A 20,708-nucleotide genomic window follows, 5' to 3' on the forward strand; every position below is an offset into this window, starting at 1 on the left:
TCAGTTGTTGTAGTGTGCAACTCTTGATCTGGGGGTTGTGAGTTCAAGTGCCACAGTGGATGCAGAGATTACTTAAAAATATATATATATATATATTTTTTTTTTAAAAAAGAACTTCCTCTCATACAGTATTTTGTTCATTTAGACATAGTTGGGATACAAGGTAGATTACTTTCCCCTTTCTTTACCAATTTACAAAATAATGAATTGGATCCCTAGTATTCCCCAGTATTAAATTAGGTTTTTAAAGTATTATTATAAATTCATGAATTTAAACTTATTGGATGTTTTTTATAGTACCTGTTCTTATCATCCTTAATGATATTCAAAAGGTAGCATATTGAGAGAGTAAAACTTTTTTTATATTAGCAACTGAGAATATTTGATGAAATCCCGGTAATCTTTTATAGTTTACTTACTCTATGGCATGGCAAGATATATACTCAACGGTATGACTCATCTTCAAAGACTCCTGGTTCTTATAACAGGAAATATCTTAACACCACAGTCTGTGTATTGATAAGTGCATTGCTGTACTGAAGGGCACTATTTCAGGCAATTTTAGTCGAAAAAAAATGGAAAATTTATAATATGTTACATCCTTGTCACTCTGCTCAGTCAGTTTCTGATATCCTTTTTAATATTTTATCTTGATTACTTTTGGATTTTTAGCATCTTATTTCTTTTTACCTTATCTCTTAAGACATTATCTGTTGCATTTACTTGCTCTTATGTTCCTTAGAGTTTATTCTGAAATACTTTTTCTTTTCTTTCTAATTTTTTTCCTATTACTGTAACATTTCTGAGTTTCTCTAATTCCTGGGTGTGTTGCTCTTTCATATTATATATAATTTTATTATTTTTGTTTAGGTCACAGTGAAAACTTTGACTCTTGTTTTCTTTTTCTCTAGTGGGCGTGTATTTCTAGAATGTCCTCATTATCTGTAGCGTACTTTTCATTGTCTGTAAGAGCATCATTCTGTTCATTCTTTTGTCTTTATAATAACATTACATATGATTCAACTATGATCCTTTTCTGTTACTCATTCTTACATAGATTTAGGTTTTTTTGTACTTATAATAGAAAGAGAGTGGATGAAGAAGTGTTTTCTAGCTTCACCTAGAGCTCACTACTCAGTATTTGTGTAAAGTGCCCTAAATTTATGACTTTTTCTTGTCCTTTCCAAAACCCCCTGACTCTGTTCCCTAACTGATTTATCTGGATCACTCTGGCTTTATTGCCACTGTTCATATGGATTCTATTCTCAGCATTTCCTGCTTTAGTTCATTCAGGTTTGTTTTTGTTTTTTTTTAAGATTTCATTTATTTATTAGAGAGAGAGAGAGCAGGGGCAGAGAGGGAGGGAGAGAGAGAATTTCAAGTGGACTCAATGCTGAATAGGGAACCCAATATAGGGCTCGATCCCATGACCCTGAGATCATGACCTGAGCTGAAATCAAGAGTCAGACCACTTAACTGACTGAGCCACCCAGGTGCCCCTAGAATGTGTTTTTAAAGGAAGTTTTGTCGGGGTGCCTGGGTGGCTCAGATGGTTAGGCGTCTGCCTTCGGCTCAGGTCATGATCCCAGGGTCCTGGGATCAAGCCCCACATCGGGCTCCTGGCTCAGCGGGGAGCCTACTTCTCCCTCTCCCTCTCCCCCTGCTCATGCTCTCTATCTCTGTGTCTCAAATGAATAAATAAAATCTTTAAAAAAAAATAAAGGAAGTTTTGTCTGTTTTTGTCTTTGAAAGTATACAGGATATAGATTGTTTGTTGCACTTTGGACTTCAGTGTGAGCCTCTTGCACTCACTCACCAATTAGAATGTGTAAAACTCCCTTAGTTTCATCTACTGTTTTCACATTGACCTGACACACTTTCAGGGCAGGTGTGCTGTCAATTTTGTTCTCCTGTTCTCAGGGAATGTTGCTCCCATTTAATTTTCTCAAACAGATGCTGCTATTCTGCAGTACTTGAAGCTGAGTAGATTGTCTTAACACACCTGTATCCTAGGGTTTGTAGGGAAAATTTATTACCTCATTTTGCTGTAGGCCTCCATAGGTTTTAATTTTGTTATTGTCATTGCTCTGCCTGTTTTCATGGAGAGGTTTGCAGACCCTAAAAGGACTACCACCACCACACCACTGCCATCTTCCCACAGGTCCCCACGGGATAGTTATATGGATTTCAACTTCAGATTCCCAAACTTTCATATGTGGTCTTCAAAATTCCATTTGCCTAAAGAACTTTGTACTTTTCAAGTGAGTTCTCTTTTCCCACATTACCCTCCATCTACTTCTCAAATGAAAGTCATGCTTATCTCCCAACCCAAGTGTGATTTTAGAACATTTTACCAGAGTGGGGAAAATGCAGGAGTACCAAACATAGAGATATTTTGAATTATTGGTGTTGAGAAACCAACTAATCAATGGATCACAAAACCTTTGTCATTTCAAGTCATTTATGATTTTCTTTTCCACAAAAATACTGGAATAGGACCTAATAGGTTGGTCAGTTTATAGATAATAAAAAATTAATTTTGATGTAAGATCAAAAGTGGCTTTGTCACTTAAAAGATATTAAAAAACAACACAAGCAATGCCTTTGCTATAACAAAACATCTTCCATTTCTATTAACATGTCATCAACTTTCTTAGTGCCTACATTTAAAAAAAGAATATAGAAAACTGATGATAATTCTTATTTCATTCTATCAATAAGTAATTTCATCCATGGATACACAAGCTAATTGAAAAAACGTATCTATCCATCTCATTAAGAAATGCATTTCCAGTAAATGACTAGTTTATATTTAATAATTACTTATCACAATATGTGCTATCTTGTCTTGTTTTTAAGCAACCATGTACCCATAATAATTGTAGAGATAATTCAATCCAAAGAAACTTTTTAACATTTGGAACCTTACAGTCACAATATATACATACATATTTTATATATGTATTTTTATTGCATTTTATTGATTAGAAACATTTTCAAATATAAACATGTTACAGTATGATCTGGGGAAGGTAGAACAGAAATAAAAATTCAAGAAATAAAATTAATACAAATTTTTGAATAGATGATAGGTCACATTTCTGTGATTTTTTGATGTTAAGATTCAGTAAGATGTGATGCAACCATTTTATTTAAAATATGTAAAATTCAGCAGAAATTTCATTTTTTGAATCTAAATAAATATACTATTTAGTCAAATCTTTTAAAAAAGTAAAGGATACACCAGCATGAGAGCAAAAGTTTAAACACCACTAAGATTAGTTAGTGTTTTTATTTTGACTTGAGAATAGAAGAAAATTTGTTTTAATCATAGTTAAACATTGTTTTGTGTCTTTACAACCATTCTTAAAGGTTGAGGGAGGAAATTAGGTAAAGTTTAGTTTAAATAATTTTGGCTAAAATTTTTGTAGCTATGATAAATTTTGGAGGCTTCTCTGTGCACTTAGAGTTAATTAAAATTACTTGGAACCTTAACCTTGTTGTTAGCTATCCCTGGGTCCACTGCATTTTGGGTCACTTTCTATTTGGGCACATTTCCTCCTTACTTTCCTCACCTTTCATAAGAATATGGTATAGCCACCAGAACCTGCCTAACTGCTAACACCTTGGTCTTAGACTCCGTACTATTTGATATTCAATACTTATTCCAAGAGGCAAATTATACATTTGTACATCAACATGAAGGCAGTGGGAAGAGCCGTTGCAGTGTGTCAACCAGCATCAGTTTGATTTACATTACCAAAAAAATGACAACTTTCAGTGTGAAGAAGAGATTTTGGGGGTACAGCTATTGAGGAAACTTCTATGAGTTGGTCATGGTAATCCGGAAAGAAATAATCAGGTGTCCTAAGTTTGTTTGGGGGATATGGAGAGTTGAGAAATATACAAATGAAAGAAATTGTGATGCTTGGTGATTCAGTGAACGTTGGAAATGCATGGGGATGCTAGGGGGTTAGAGAGAAGGAGAAGTTATGGATTTCTGACCTTATCTATGGGATTGCCTTTCACCAAAGAGGGCATATCATGAGGAAAAGAACCTGAGAGGAAATGACGATGTATTCAATACTGAGTATACTGAGCTTGAGGTAGGAATGTTTGGTGGGATTTGGGATTTATGAGTGTAAGAAAGAAATGTGAACAATGAACAGTAAGATGATGGTGGAAGCCATGGGAGTAAATGGGATCCCCGAGTGTTGGTATATTGAAAGAAACAAAAGACAGTTTGGAGGATTAGCACCAGGTAAGGCAGACAGAGAAAGGGAAACTGCAAAGAAAGAAGACCTTTCTTCTCATGAACCAGAAGAAAAGAGTGCTTGAATAAAGGCACTGTTAACAATAATCAATTTCTGCCAAGGATTCAAGTTAAGGACAAAGTTGACTATTGTGTGTTGGGAAGTATTGGGAATGGGTGTAGCAAAAGCCAATGGAGGAATGAATTAGAGGGGAACATGGGGAAAACGTGAATGTAAGTAAGCAGTCTTCCAAGGCACTTGAAAGTAAGAGAAAACAGAGCTGGAGTGGAAACTCCAAAACCAGAAAAGAGGTTGGGGGTGGGGGGTGGGGAGAGAGAGAGAGAGAGAGAAGAGAGAGAAAGAAAGGGAGGTGATCTTCTACACTTGATCTCTCAAACTTCGCTTTCCAACCTAAATGGAAACTACACGCAGCTAAATGTTGATGAGGGAGAAACCAAGAGATCTTGAAAATCCAGGAGAGGAACAGTTCTATTTTTTTATTAGTCACATACCGTTCCTCATTCGTTTTTGATGTAGTGACCCATGATTCATTGTTTGTGTATAACACCCAGTACTCCACGCAATACGTGCCCTCCTTGATACCCATCACTGGGCTAACCCATCCCCTCTTCCCCCCTCCCCTCTAGAACCCTCAGTTTGTTTCTCAGAATCCATCGTCTCTCCTGGTTCGTTTTCCCCTCCAATTCCCCCTCTTCATTTTTCCCTTCCTTCTCCTAGTGTCCTCCATGCTATTCCTTCTGTTCCACAAATAAGTGAAACCAGGAGAGGAACAATTCTTTGAGTTTAGCCAAGTACCCCAAAGGTACCAAATCCTGACTGCAAATGGAATGATTAGTGTTTGACTCTAGGAAGGGTATTTAAGTTCTTTAACAAGAGGAAAGAAGGAAAGATTTGTAGAGATGCATGAAAATTTGTAAATTACGTTACAAGAAGTTGAAGATCTTTCCTATGTATAGCTTTTCTGCTTTTCCATGAATGAAACTGCAAGATCGTTTGTTGAGAGTTATGGGAGAAATCATGGGTTTGGTGTTTAAAGAGATTGAATTATGTTGTATTAATAATATTGATGTAAATATTAAACACAATATTTTACAAAAGCTAGATCTTTGGGATAAGCAATAACGACCTAATCATCTTAGATTATTTTGAAGGATAAAATGTGAGGCAAGATCAAAATAACAGGATGTGTTAGATTATATTTTTGTGCCATTTTTGAAAGGAAATTTTCTTTTCCTACTTGATCTGAGTAAGAAAATATTTTTATTTGTAAATTACACAATATTTTTATTTTCCAGAATCATCTTCAAAATTACTTTCCATTCCATGCTAATTTGAATGTAGGAGGATAAATATTTACATATAGTGTTGCTAATTTTCCAGAAGCAAATTATGGCAAATATTTCTGAAGTCAGAGATGTGACAAGTTGCCTGGTTTAACCTTTCACAACTACTGCAGTATGAAAAGAGGAATTTTAAAGAGGAATTTTGGAATTATATTATGATGCAATTTCAGAAAAAAAAAAGTCTTACAAGAGACTATACTTAAATAATTATTAAATAAAAGGACCTGAACTTGGAAAATGCTTTCTGATGCTGACGCATTCACTTCCTCAGGTACCTTCTATTTCTGTCACTTTCAATTTAAGTAATGTGATATATCACCTGTGGATGACATTCATAATTCTGCTAAATGAATAATCTTTAACATCTACACATCTACAGCTTTCAACTTTTCAGCTGCTGATTAGATTTTAGTTATAACTCCAATGATCTGAATCTGAGGTTGAATAGGGTAAAGTGGCAAAATTAAGGTGATTTTGAGTCCAAAGTATAATTTTAAAATGATCAAAATAACTCCAATTTTCATAAGGAAAATTATAGTTGTTTTATTAACTGGCCATCAGGGTTTTTTTTTTCCTGTTATATTGTTTCAGTTGCCTTCACTGTACAATATTTCATTTACTGTTTTTATCTTATTTTTTGCTGTTTCCTGCGTGGAGTGTATAGGAACAGTGAGGAGGCCAGAGTGACTGATAGAATAAGGGGTAGGAGAAGAGCATTGAGGGGTTCCGGGACCAGGCAGATGGTAAGGACTTTGACTTATACTCTGAATGGATTGGGTGGCCACTGGAAATATTTGAGCAGCAGAGTTACATGATTTGAATTACTTTGAAAATGCTTTATTTGACTGCTGTTTTGGGAAAGGGACTACAGAGCTACACGGAGAAGCAGAGATTATGGCAGCTATTAAAATAACTGATGTGAGAGACCATGGTGGTGTTTGATCAGGGCAGTAGTAGTTAGAGGTAGAGAAGTGGTTGGATTTATTATATGTTTTGAAAGCAAAATTGAATTATTTTGATTTTAGTTTGGATATGATATGTCAGAGAAAGAAAGGAGTTAAAAATAAATCCAGTATCTTTGTCCTGATCAAAGGGAAGGACAGAGTTGATACTTACTGAAATGGCAAAGACTGTCAGAGAAACTGGTTTAGGGGAGTTCTTAATTTGTCTTTGTAACGTGCTAGGTGTGGGATACCTACAGAAGTGACAAGTAGGAAGTTGAGTCCGAAGTTCAAAGGAGACCTACAGGATGGAACTAGACATTTGGAGATTGTCAGAATTTTGACTTGTATGCAATGCTATGGGTGCACATCATCTGTCCAAAGGAGTGAATTCATCAAGTGAACAGGTCCAAGAACTGAGCTTTGACACACTTCAACCTCTGACTCTATTTTCCAACATTTTTAGCAAACTTTTCTAAAGGAAGGGATTACTAGACACATTTTAAAATGTTTCTTTTATTGTTCTTTGAAATTTTGAAATTGTTCTGTCCTTAATTTATGAGTGCAATATATATTCATTTTTTCCAAACATAATGATTAGATTTTTAATTACATTTTCTTTCATATCTTAAAATATACCATTCATCTGTCTTTTTTTTTTTTTTTTTTTTTGCTCTCAGACATTGTGTCTTTGAATCTTGGCTATTTTATTCATGTTCTTGGTTTCTTCACATGTCCAGAGATCCTTGATTTTCCACTGTCAGCAAAAAATGAAAATGGAATTATTTTAGGTAATTGGTGTGGATTTCCCATACTGCTATGTATGAAAATTTATTTTCCTGCCTCCTCTCTCCTTTGTGTGGTAACATTGATTGCAGTCCTATTGACAGTGAGAGAGCTTATTGATTGATCTGATTCTCTGAGAATTAATGGTCATGATTTCAGAAGTTAAACTAAGGGCATTCAATTACCCGAATGAGTTGGATTTTACTTTGGTGAACTCAAACCAAAACCTGATGCTTTGATTGCTTTGATCTTATCCTTGCAATTCATTATTTTCTTTAGCAAAGTGACTTCTATTTTATTTTATTTTATTTTAGCCAGAGATGAATGCCACATTGGAAGGTGGGGTGAAACATGCATAGACTTTGACTGAACCCCATGGTGTTGTGTCCTGTTCCACACTTGCCTTCCATGGTGCGTTCTCCAGGTTACTACCTCTGAACAAGGAGCCTCTCTGTACTTGGCATATCAGCCCCCAACACCATTGTAGTTCATTTCTAGCATGTGGCTATAAGCTTTTTGCCTTTCAGTAAGCTATACAATGGCTTTTATCTTTATAATTATAGATGTAGCTGGCTGCTGGTTTATGATTAAGAACTCAGGTAATGAATTTGGCAAGAACATCCTTAAAATGTGCTTCTTCCAGTTACTAGCTTTGTGAATTTGGGGAAGTTACTTAAGCCTAGTGAAAATACGGCTGATTTTTCTTTAAGGTAAAGATAGTACCTAACACAGGATTACTCTACCTTTAACTAAGGAAATATATATCAAGTCCAGTTCCTAGAGACTAGTACATACTTAATATTACTATTAACAATGGTAATGTTATGAGTAATATTTTTAATGATAAATAGTATAATGTTTGCTTGTATTTTCTAATTTATTGTGGGATTACTTACAAATTATATAAATTCTGAAAATATTTACCTACATATTTTAGGGGAAAATATAAGTTAACAAAACAAACATATGTGTGTGTATTACACATTGTATAGATTTATCAAAATTTGTGTTTCTGCTGAAAACTATAAGAACAGGTAGGGGGAAAATTACTGTGCATTTCCAGGATTTTTCTCACATTCCTATGTTTCTTTTTATAGATTATTTTTTAGAGCAGTTTTAGATTCACAGCAAAATTGAGTGGAAGATACATACATTTCCTGTATGCTCCCTGTCTCCACTTAAGCACACCCTTCTCTATTATCGGTGTCCTCTGCCATAGTGGTACATTTGTGACAAATGATGAACCTACATTGACACATCACTGTCCATAGTTTACCTTAGAGTGCACTCTTGGTGTTGTGCATTCTCTGGGTTTAGACAAATGTATAATGACATGTATCCACCAGTGATATACCAAATAGTTTTGCTTCCCTAAAAATCTCTGTGCTCCACCTATTCATCTCTTCCTCCCTGCAGCCCTGAAAACCACTGATTTTATATTTTCTCCATGGTTTTGCCTTTTCCAGAATGTCACATAATTAGAATTATACAGTAAGTAGCCTTTTCAGATTGGCTTCTTTCACTTAGTAATATATATTTAAGTTTCCTCCATGTCTTTTCTTGGCTTTTTAGTGCTGAATAATATTCCATTATCTGGATATGCCATAGTTTATTTATCCTGTTTTGCTGTTAATTTATTGGCATCTTTAATAAACATATTTTTACCAGCTCTAGCATTGTGTAGATGTATTTTTCCATTGCCCAAGTTTGCCTCTGTTATAATCTATATACTCCTTAGACTTCATAAAAAATAGACATTAAATAGGATTACAAAGGGTCCTGTATTACAGATATTCAAGACTGTAAGATCGGTATTAATTGGGGCACCTGGGTGGCTCAGTCATTAAGCGTCTGCCTTTTGCTCAGGTCATTGTCTCAGGGTCCTGGGATCGAGCCCCACATTGGGCTCCCTGCTTGGCGGGAAGCCTGCTTCTCCCTCTCCGACTCCCCCTGCTTGTGTTCCCTCTCTCACTGTGTCTCTCTCTCTGTCAAATAAATAAGTAAAATCTTAAAAAGAAAAATCAGTATTAGTTGGATTTGTTTAGAATCCAGTTGTTCAATTACCAGGATTCTTTGTGGTAACCAAGTTTTGGCCAATTTTTTCAATTGATGAGTTTGAATTTATGGAAATTTGCTGATTTGTTTTCTAATAACCAAGAATTTTTCAAATATAAGAAATAAATGGTTTAACTACATTAATTACCACAGCAACAATAAAACCTGCCAGAATCCACATAAAAAACAAATGAACAAAAAACTAAACTAAACTAAAAGCAAAACGAAAGACTAATGTGGATTATCCTGGAGCCAGCCTTTGGAGCATCATGTGATTATAATTTTAACCTTTTTTTTTTTTTTTTCAGTTTAACATTATTCCTGGTCAGCATGAAAATGAAATGGAAGAACTATCAGGAGATATAAAGGAAGAATCAAAATCTCAAAACAGCAAGGATAGACTGATCTTCCAGTTAAGAGCTGAGGTAAGATATTGGATAAAGATTATAATGCCAAAACATACCTGAAGATTATTAAGTGATATACTATTTTAAGAAGTATAACAGAGGCATCGTTGGTTACTTTATGAAGAAGGATGCTACTGAAAATCAAAAATAATATAATCAGTTAATATATGACTTAAAATGCTATGGGATGATACTGACTCATCACTAGATTGGAATTATCTGACTATTATAAAGACAAAATATTTGATGAAAAAACCACCTTATAGCCAATACAATTCTAGCTGTGAGTAAATACTTACTAAAGGTTCAGTTGGCTGCTGGATCTAATGTGTTAAGTTATCGTAAGGACCAATGACTTACAAATGTGTAGCATGCAGTTTCTGGTGGAATTAACACAGCTCTTGGCAGCTAGTAACAGTGAGAGACAAGGCAGGGTGACCTCACTCTTGTGAGTTAATTCATTTCTTAGGTATGGCACATAAAATGGTGGGAACATTTATTTCCAACACTTCTACCGCAGTCACCACCAGAAGAATTTTCACAGGTTGTAAATTCTGTTTTCTCTGTCATGTTAATAAAGGAGGAATTATTGTTCTTATAGATAGAGGATTGAATTATTTGCACTGCATAGAAAATAGTGTTAGTGCCCTAAAAGTGGGAAATCATAAATTACTTATTTTGTATCATAATCCTGGAAGAATGTCTTGGATACCCATGTGTAGGAGCAATTCAGGAAATGTAGGCTGGGAGGAAGGAGATTTGTATTAGATGGTTTCTTCTTTATAAAGATCTGTAAAGACTGAACTCACACTACAGTATATTTTTATATCAGAAGAACATAGTGCAGTGGAAAATGCATAAATCATAGATTTTGGAGCCAGGAGCAGCTCCATTACTGATTACTTTATTCTGGTCAACTCCTTATGCCTCTCTAAGTTTCAGTTTACAGATTGATTGAAATAATGGAAGTAAGAATAATAAAAGTCATCACATGGGATTTTTGAAAAGCTCACACACTGCAAGGGAAAACTTGCCAGAGGCAGCATGCCTTGATTTAGGGAGTTCCACTAAGTTGTTGAGGAGAAATAGCTCTTCCTGATTGCATCAGCACTGTTCCTTGCCCGCTCTTCCACGAGTCACGTGAAGGGATGGTGGGTGAGGAAAGGCATATGGGGAGATCCGTTAAGAGAAAGGCTGATGTTTGTTTCAATGAAACAATTCTTCCTACCAGTTAGGTCAAAAGGGAAAATGGTGGTTTGTGTGATGGCTGTTTTCTAAAAGGAATCAAACCATCAGGAGAGGCGCCACCTTTTCTTGGACCTGAGATCTGAGAACATCTTACATTAAGCTTTGCACATCATGTATAAAAGCTTACCTAGCAGTTAGAGATAAAAACAGAAAAAGACACATCTGGATATTTATTATAACTCTCCTGAAAAGCCGAGGACATGATCTTACATCATCATTTTTAGATGCACTGGGAGCCATAGCAACATAGGATCTCTGATGTACAATTTTTTAGTTTGATTTAGTAAAAAGTTCAGAGACTCATTTATTAATTATGTGGCCTTGTATTAGGTGTTTCATATCGATACAGCTCAACTATGTTTCTTAGATTAGGATTCAAACCTTTTATCCACCAAAAGGTAATCTCCCACAAGACACTCAAGTACTATGATATATGATTTTATGATTAAAAATTCTTAATAGAGGACTGAAAGCTGAAAGCAAATGAAAGACATGAATTGGCTATGTGCGCGTAAGTGGTATATTCAATTGGATTACATTTCAGAAAGAAAACTTTGTTCAAAAGAAAACAAATAAAATATTAACTAAAATATTGAGATTCTTAATAGAAACAATGAGCTTGTGTGTGTGTGTGTGTGTGTGTGTGTGTGTGTGTGTGTGTGTGTGTGTGGTATATATGAGCATATATGTGTTCATTTCAGTTTTAAATTAGGATAGAAGCTTTTTTCTTTCCTTAGAAAAGAAGACAAATAATCACTCTGTGTTGGCATTATTTTTTTACACTGGCTATGTTTAGGTGTCTAAAATCGTATCATAATGTGTAATATGTTTTCATAAAAGCCATTGAGTGATTGTACCATACCTTAATTCAAGTATAACCTATTTCTAAATATCAGGTTTTTGGAGTGACTGGGTGGCTCAGTCAGTTAAGTGTCTGCCTTTGGCTCAGGTCATGATCCCAAGGTCCTGGGATTGAGCCCCATCTCAAACTCCCTGCTCAGAGGGGAGTCTGCTTCTCCCTTTCCCTCTGCCGTTCCCCCCCCCCAACCGATTCTGCTATCTCAAATAAATAAATAAAATCTTAAAAAAATAAAAATAGGGTTTTTTTAAGATATATAATCAATATTGCAGTTTGTATGTGCACAATCATCTTTGCACATTTAAAATGGCTTAGGGTAAATTCCTAGAAATGGTATGGCTTGTCAAGAGAATGTTTATTATTTAAATCTTTTATACACATTGACAAATTGTCCTTTAGAAAAATTATATCAATTTACATTCTCACTCACCTGCAGTGCATAAACATTCTCATTTCATTATTCTATAGCCAACAGTATATATTATTATTTTTAATATTTCCCTGATAGACAAAAAGGTAATTTTAAGCTATATTTTACTTATCTAAACATAAATTTCTAGTTGTTTGCTCATTTTTACAGATATAATGTCTATTATAATAACTATCATTTACTGATAACTTCAAATATGTCACATTTGTAGTGCTGGGCCATTAAAATATAAGATCTCACTTAATATCAACACTGATGATCTATATATTCTTTTTTAATTTTGCTTTTATTTTTATTAAGTTTTTTTATTTTAGTTCCAGTATAGTTAACATACTTCTTTTTATTACTTTTTTGTTTTATGATCTATATATATTTTTGTCTACTTTTAAAGGAAAGAGCCTTAGAGAATTTACCTTGCTCAAGGTTACAAAATAACCTCAAACATTCTTAAAATAATTTCTTACGTATGTTGTCATTTAGTTCAGTTTTTCAGAGGTGCACACTCAGAGTCAGATTGCCAGCAAGTTAGGCCACTTACCAAGGCCACCCAGCTAATGAGTTTGAATCCAGAAATCAAATGGGGCCAGTAGTGAGTCTTTGACATTGCTGACCTGGTCTATCACCTTGAGAGTTTATTGAAGAACTGTAGCAAATTTTCAACAATATTGCTTGAATTGGAAAAAAGCAGTATTTTAATATCAAACATCACAACTTTTTTAAAATTGATGATCCCCATTTATGATAGGCAAGTTTTTAAACTGTTACTAATACTTGCCAATTCCATAATAGTATTGTTTTCACTTGACCAGCGTATTCTCCCTATTTCTTAATCTGCTTCATTTTTTTCCAGAAGTAAGCTTCTCATTGTAGAAATTTGGTCAAAGAAATTTGAAATGCAACATTGACAAAAAGCCCCAGAATATTTACATAATTGGGTCTTCTGGGCCATGTTTGAGGAGGTGGATTCTCTGAGCACCAAGTTGCTGGGTGAATGGATAGGTCTCAGTATATGCATATGTGTAACACATACATTTCATTTGTTCTCCATATTTAAGACCAAGGCCCTTCAAACTGGAAATGAAAAGTTTGTTTAGAATGGAAATTAACTGGCATCGTGAGTCAAAAAATCATTACTTCTTTCTACAGTCTGGTTGCTGCTTGAAAGCAAGCCCATAATCAGGAAACACTCCTTTTACATTTTTTTTTAGGCCAGCATTTTTGGGATACACATTAATCCAAGGGAGAATAACTGTTTTATCCTGTATTGTTCTAAAAAGCATATTACCAACATTTCAGTTTCAAACTTCTAGGAATTTTGATTTCTTTTTTTTAGAAAGAAACATGAGCACAAATCTAGGTGATATTTTTTTAAAGATTTTATTTATTCATTTGAGACAGAGATACAGAGAGCGAGAGAGAGCATGAGCAGGGAGAGAGGCAAAGGGAGAGGGAGAAGCAGGCTCCCTGCTGAGCCAAGAGCCTGATGTGGGGCTTGACCCCAGGACCCTGGGATCATGACCCAAGCTGAAGGCAGACGCTTAACCATCTGAGCCACCCAGGTGCCCCAGGAATTTTGATTTCTTATTTTCTTATTTCTTATTTGTGGATTTTTTTCTCACCTATCCACACATTTACATCCTATTTCTGTTGCACTTTGGAAAGATGAAGTCGACATACTTTTCCCTATTTAGCCCACTAGGTACAACTAAAAACTCTGAAGATATATCCTGGTCCCTTATTTTACATCTCCCTTTCTGATATTAGTGGATTATCCACAGTAGCTCTTGCTTAGTGTTCTGCTGTTGACACATATTGTCTCTGATACTTCATTAAGGTTAAAATCTTTCCACGTGGTACCAAACTCTTAAAATTATTTTTCTTCCTAATCCTAATTGAATACAGTGTAGTATAAATTGAAGGGACCAAATATATTCATTTGTTTTTATCTCTCTCTCTTTTAGAATGTCTTATTTTTTAAAAAATATTTTATTCATTTATTTTGAGAGAGAGCGAGAGCGAGAGCTTGAATGGGGAGAGGGACAGAAGGAGAGGGCGAGAGAGAATCTCAAGCGGACTCCACACTGAGCAGAGAGCCCCATGCAGGCCCCGTCTCACGACCCTGAGATCACCACCTGAGCTAAAACCGAGAGTTGGATGCTTAACTGACTGAGCCACCCAGGTGCCTCTAGAATATATTTATTCACTTTTAAAATGCTGCTTCCTAATTGAGAAAAAAATGCCCAGATGGGTAGCCTATTAAATTTAACTAGTGGGTATATAAAGTAGCCCTCTTTATTTTGCTTATGCAAGATAAGACATAAACATTTTGTACCATAAATTTTTCATACACAGATGTTATATTATTGATTGGGGTTTCAAAGGAAATTTTTCTCAATGTGAACATCAAGCAGAGTCTCTCTGCTCTCTCTGCATAGGCACAATGAAATAATAGTGAAGTAGAAAACAAGATAACAAAGTAAATGGTTCCCATGCTCATTCATTCATTATCTTATTCATTTACCAACAAGTATTTATCAGCCATCTCCAGGGTGCTTGGCACTGGGATTAAGCACTAAGGGTCTGAGAGAGTGATGGACATAGTGATGGCCACGGTGGGAAACAAATCAACACCCCAGACAGTTAAATACGCTGTGTTCTGTATGTCGGTAGGTGAAGTATAGTGACCTGTGTAAGTACATAGAAGCTACAGGTGGATGTCCAGAATGAGATATGCAATAGGAACGACAGCTAGCCAAGTAAAGAGTGCAGGTGGGAAGGGGTTATCAGGTGAGACAGTGAAAGACTGCAGTATTAGCGGGAAATAATGTGATAAAAAGGGTGATCTGATCTGTAAAAGACTTAGACCATTATTTTTGAGTAGAGGAATATGTTGAAACATTTTTTATAATATTGACTCTTAACAGTGAAGCAAAAAATTCCTCCTTTCCCTCTTAATAAATATCAGGAATTATATTGATTTGGGAGAATATTTTTATCACTAGAAGAGTAACTGGCATAGTCTAATGGGAGCAATTCATCACCAGATTTTTTGTGGCAAGGTGGGGGAAAATACAGAGGGCAGAAAAATGTTTTTGTTCTATGTTAAAAAAAAGGAAAAAAATATTTTCAAGGTGCTTTCTTAAATTCTAATTCAAACTTTAATTCTGCATGTTTTGTGTGTACGGTACCTACTGTGCTAGGATCTAGTAATTCAGTGGTGTGTGATATAGAAATAGACCTGCCTTCAGAGAACTGCCTTCAGTGAGAGATGTAGGATTCTTCAAAAATTATAGTTAAGTGCATGCTTTCAGCTGTATGGGAGCTATGTAGCAGATCTGCATGATGCTGGGGGGTTGACCTAGTTATAAATTCTAAATGAAGAGATTCCTGGGATTTTATTTATTGACAGGGTTAAATAGTATTATCTTTGGAAGGGAGTTGTATAATTAGAAATCTAATGCCATCTGGGGCGCCTGGGTGGCTCAGCTGGTTAAGCAGCTGCCTTTGGCTCAGGTCATGATCCCAGGGTCCTGGGATCGAGCCCCGCATCGGGCTCCCTGCTCCGTGGGGAGCCTGCTTCTCCCTCTCCCTCTGCCTGCCTCTCTGCCTACTTGTTCTCTCTCTCTCTGTCAAATAAATAAATAAAATCTTAAAAAAAAAGAAAAATCTAATGCCATCATAATTTAATTTTCTGAGACCGCCACAAAAGATGTTAACCTAAATTGATTTAAATCTCTTGTATTTCATACCTCTGACTGACTTTACACATTGTAGCAAAGTGAGTTAGATTACTGAGAATACTCCAAATGTATCAGAAATAATTACGTAATTTTGAAAGAGGATATTGATGGTTGCAAGCAAATTAATTTAGAAGTCTGTTAGTGATATGGATTTAAGCATTCTGGCACATTTTGGGTCTATATTGACAAAGCTCAGGAACCAGAATCTCTAAAGAGATATTGTATATGAATAAGCCATTAGAGAAAAAAATAATATTCTGGGAAAACTGAAAATTAAACTGTCATACATGGATATGCATTCTGTTTTTTTTAGACAGATATAAATCTAAATAATCTAATTATTCAAGACCAAAACTGTCATTTGTCCTGCATTTATAGAAAACTGATAAATATAAAAATTGAATAACAGATGAAAGTCTGTGATGATTTACCCAGGAAGTATTAGGTGCCTTGAATGATAGATTTTTTTTTTTTTTCAAAAAAGGTTTAGAATTGTGTAGGGTGGGCTGAAAAATTTAAAACTCCTTTGTGCAGATACCCCATCAGCAGTTTTTCCTGCTGGCCAGGCATTCAGAAAGCTTTTTAGCTAAATTTGATTGAGGATTTAATTACAATCTGAGATTTTTTTTCTTACCCATAAGTTCCTTATTTTATTCTATTGGATAGAAAGCAGTCTGTGTGGGAATAGAAGAGAGACTGCATTAATAAAACTTCCAACCCTCCATCACCTAGTGCTTTCTTGATGACCTGCCTACATCTTCCAGTCTGATGCCCTCCAGGTCGTGTCCTCTTTTGGACATATATCTGGGACTTTTCTGGGCCCTTTGACCCATCATTTCTTTTTGTTTTTTAATTTTTTCATTGTTATGTTAATCACCATACATTACATCATTAGTTCTTGATGTAGTGTTCCATGATTCATTGTTTGTGCATAATACCCAATGCTCCACACAGAACGTGCCATCTTTAATACCCATCACCAGGCTAACCCATCCCCCCACCCCCCTCCCCTCTAGAGCCCTCAGTTTGTTTTTCAGAGTCCATCGTCTCTCATGGTTCGTCTCCCCCTGCGACTTACTCCCCTTCATTCTTCCCCTCCTGCTATCTTCTTCTTTTTCTTTTTTCTTAACATATGTTGCATTATTTGTTTCAGAGGTACAGATCTGTGATTCAATAGTCTTGCACAATTCACAGTGCTCACCATAAGCACATACCCTCCCCAACGTCCATCCCCCAGCCACCCCACCCCTCCCACCCCCCACCGCTCCAGCAGCCCTCAGTTTGTTTCCTGAGATGAAGAGTCTCTTAGGGTTTGTCTCCCGCTCTGGTTTTGTCTTCTTTCATTTTTCCCTCCCTTCCCCTGTGATACTGTGTCTTGTTTCTGAAATTCCTCATATCAGTGAGATCATATGATACTTGTCTTTCTCTGAGTGACTTATTTCGCTTAGCATAATACCCTCTAGTTCCATCCATATCATTGCGAATGGCAAGATTTCATTTTTTTGATAGCTGCATAATATTCCTGTGTGTGTGTGTGTGTGTGTGTGTGTGTGTGCGTACCACATCTTCTTTATCCATTCATCTGTTGGTGGACATCTAGGCTCTTCCCATAGTTTGGCTGTTGTAGACATTGCTTCTATAAACATTGGGGTACATGTGCCCCATCGGATCACTACATTTGTATCTTTAGGGTAAATACCAAGGAATGCAATTGCTGGGTCAACTTTTTGAGGAACCTCCATACTGTTTTCCAGAGTGGCTGCACCAGCTTGCATTCCCACCAACAGTGTAGCAGGGTTCCCCTTTCTCTGCATCCTCACCAACATCTGTCGTTTCCTGACTTGTTAATTTTAGCCATTCTGACGGGTGTGAGGTGGTATCTCATTGAGGTTTTGATTTGGATTTCCCTGATGCCGAGCGATGTTGAGCACTTTTTCATGTGTCTGTTGGCCATTTGGATGTCTTCTTTGCAGAAATATCTGTTCATGTCTTCTGCCCATTTCTTGATTGGATCATTTGTTCTTTGGGTGTTGAGTCTGTTAAGTTCTTTATAGATTTTGGATACTAGCCCTTTATCTGATACAGCATTTGCAAATATCTTCTCCCATTCTGGCAGTTGTCTTTTGGTTTTGTTGACTGTTTCCTTAGCTGTGGAAAAGCTTTTTATCTTGGTGAAGTCTCAATAGTTCATTTTTGCACTTCCCTTGCTTTTGGCGATGTTTCTAGGAAGAAGTTGCTGTGCTGAAGTTGAAGAGGTTGCTGCCTGTGTTCTCCTCAAGGATTTTGATGGATTCCTCTCTCACATTTAGGTCTTTCATCCATTTGGAGTCTATTTTTGTGTGTGGTGTGAGGAAATGGCCCAGTTTCATTCTTCTGCATGTGGCTGTCCAATTTTCCCAACACCATTTGTTGAAGAGACTGTCTTTTTTCCATGGGACATTCTTTCCTGCTTTGTCAAAGATGAGTTGACCATAGAGTTGAGGGTCCATATCTGGCCTCTCTATTCTGTTCCACTGATCTATGTGTCTGTTTTTGTACCAGTACCATACTGTCTTGATGATGACAGCTTTGTAATAGAGCTTGAAGTCCGGAATTGTGATGCCACCAGCTTTGCTTTTTTTCAACATTCCTCTGGCTATTCGGGGTCTTTTCTGGTTCTACACAAATTTTAGGATTATTTGTTCCATTTCTTTGAAAAGCTGATTGGATTTTGGTAGGGATTGCATGAAATGTGTAGATTGCTCTAGGTAGCATTGACATCTTCACAATATTTGTTCTTCCAATCCATGAGCATGCAACGTTTCCCATTTCTTTGTGTCTTCCTCACTTTCTTTCATGAGTATTCTGTAGTTTTCTGAGTACAGATTCTTTGCCTCTTTGGTTAGATTTATTCCTAGGTATCTTGTGGTTTTTTTTTTTTTAAAGATTTTATTTATTTATTAGAGAGAGAGAATGAGAGATAAAGAGCACGAGAGGGAAGAGGGTCAGAGGGAGAAGCAGACTCCCCGCCGAGCAGGGAGCCCGATGTGGGACTCGATCCCGGGACTCCAGGATCATGACCTGAGCCGAAGGCAGTCGCTTAACCAACTGAGCCACCCAGGCGCCCGGTATCTTGTGGTTTTGAGTGCAATTGTAAATGGGATTGACTCCTTAATATCTCTTTCTTCTGTCTTGTTGTTGGTGTATAGAAATGCCACTGATTTCTGTGGATTGATTATATATCCTGCCACTTTACTGAATTCTGGTATGAGTTTTAGCAGTTTTGGGGTGGAGTCTTTTGGGTTTTCCACATAAAGTATCATATCATCTGCAAAAAGTGAGAGTTTCACTTCTTGTTTGCTGATCCAGATGCCTTTTACTTCTTTTTGTTGTCTGATTGCTGAGGCTAGGACTTCTAATACTATGTTGAAGAGCAGTGCTGATAGTGGACATCCCTGCTGTGTTCCTGACCTTAGGGGAGAAGCTCTCAGTTTTCCCCATTGAGTATGATATTCGCTGTGGGTTTTTCATAGATGGCTTTTATGATATTGAGGTATGTACCCTCTATCCCTACACTGTGAAGAGTTTTAATCAAGAAAGGATGCTGTACTTCGTCAAATGCTTTTTCTGCATCTATTAAGAGGATCATATGGTTCTTGTTCTTTCTTTTATTATTAATGTATTGTATCACGTTGATTGATTTGTGGATGTGGAACCAACCTTGCAGCCCAGGAATAAATCCCACTTGGTCATGGTGAATAATCCTTTTAATGTACTGTTGGATTCTATTGGCTAGTATTTTGGTGAGAATTTTTGCATCCATGTTCATCAGGGATATTGGTCTGTAGTTCTCCGTTTGATGGGGTCTTTGGTTTTGGAATCAAGGTAATGCTGGCCTCAATAAATGAGTTTGGAAGTTTGGAAGTTTTCTTTCCATTTCTATTCTTTGAAACAGCTTCAGAAGAATAGGTATTAATTCTTCTTTAATGTTTGGTAGAATTCCCCTGGGAAGCGATATGGCCCTGGGCTCTTGTTTGTTGGGAGATTTTTGATGACTGCTCAATTTCCTTAGTGGTTATAGGTCTGTTCAGGTTTTCTATTTCTTCCTGGTTCAGTGTTGGTAGTTTATACATCTCTAGGAATGCATGCATTTCTTCCAGATTATCTAATTTCCTGGCATATAGTTGCTCATAATGTCTTCTTATAATTGTTTATATTTCTTTGGTGTTGGTTGTGATCACTCCTCTTTCATTCATGATTTTGTTGATTTGGGTCATTTCTCTTTTCTTTTTGGTAAGTCTGGCCGGGGGTATATCAACCATATTTATTCTTTCAAAGAACCAGCTCCTAGTTTCATTGATCTGTTCTACTGTTCTTTTGGTTTCTATTTCATTGATTTCTGCTCTGATCTTTATTATTTTTCTTCTCCTGCTGGATTTAGGCTTTATTTGCTGTTCTTTCTCCAGCTCCATTAGGTGTAGGGTTAGGTTGTATGTTTGAGACCTTTCTTGTTTCTTGAGAAAGGCTTGTATTGCTATATACTTTCCTCTTAAGACCACCTTTGCTGCATCCCAAAGATTTGGAACAGTTGTGTTTTCATTTTCATTGGTTTCCATGAATTTTTTTAATTGTTCTTTAATTTCCTG

The 20,708-nt window shown here is 36.2% G+C and overlaps 1 protein-coding gene across 4 annotated transcripts in view; it reads left to right on the forward strand.

Moving 5' to 3' along the window:
- Positions 1-20,708, forward strand: part of CCDC102B (coiled-coil domain containing 102B) — a 188,548-nt gene that overhangs the window by 123,796 nt on the left and 44,044 nt on the right. For all 4 annotated transcript variants that reach the window (XM_027575760.1, XM_027575762.2, XM_027575761.1 and 1 more), the window contains one exon: positions 9,708-9,824. In XM_027575760.1, the coding sequence (XP_027431561.1) occupies positions 9,708-9,824 (117 nt within the window). The remainder of the gene's footprint in view (positions 1-9,707; positions 9,825-20,708) is intronic.

The sequence above is a fragment of the Zalophus californianus genome, chromosome 14 (assembly GCF_009762305.2).
Source record: "Zalophus californianus isolate mZalCal1 chromosome 14, mZalCal1.pri.v2, whole genome shotgun sequence".
Taxonomy (NCBI): domain Eukaryota; kingdom Metazoa; phylum Chordata; class Mammalia; order Carnivora; family Otariidae; genus Zalophus; species Zalophus californianus.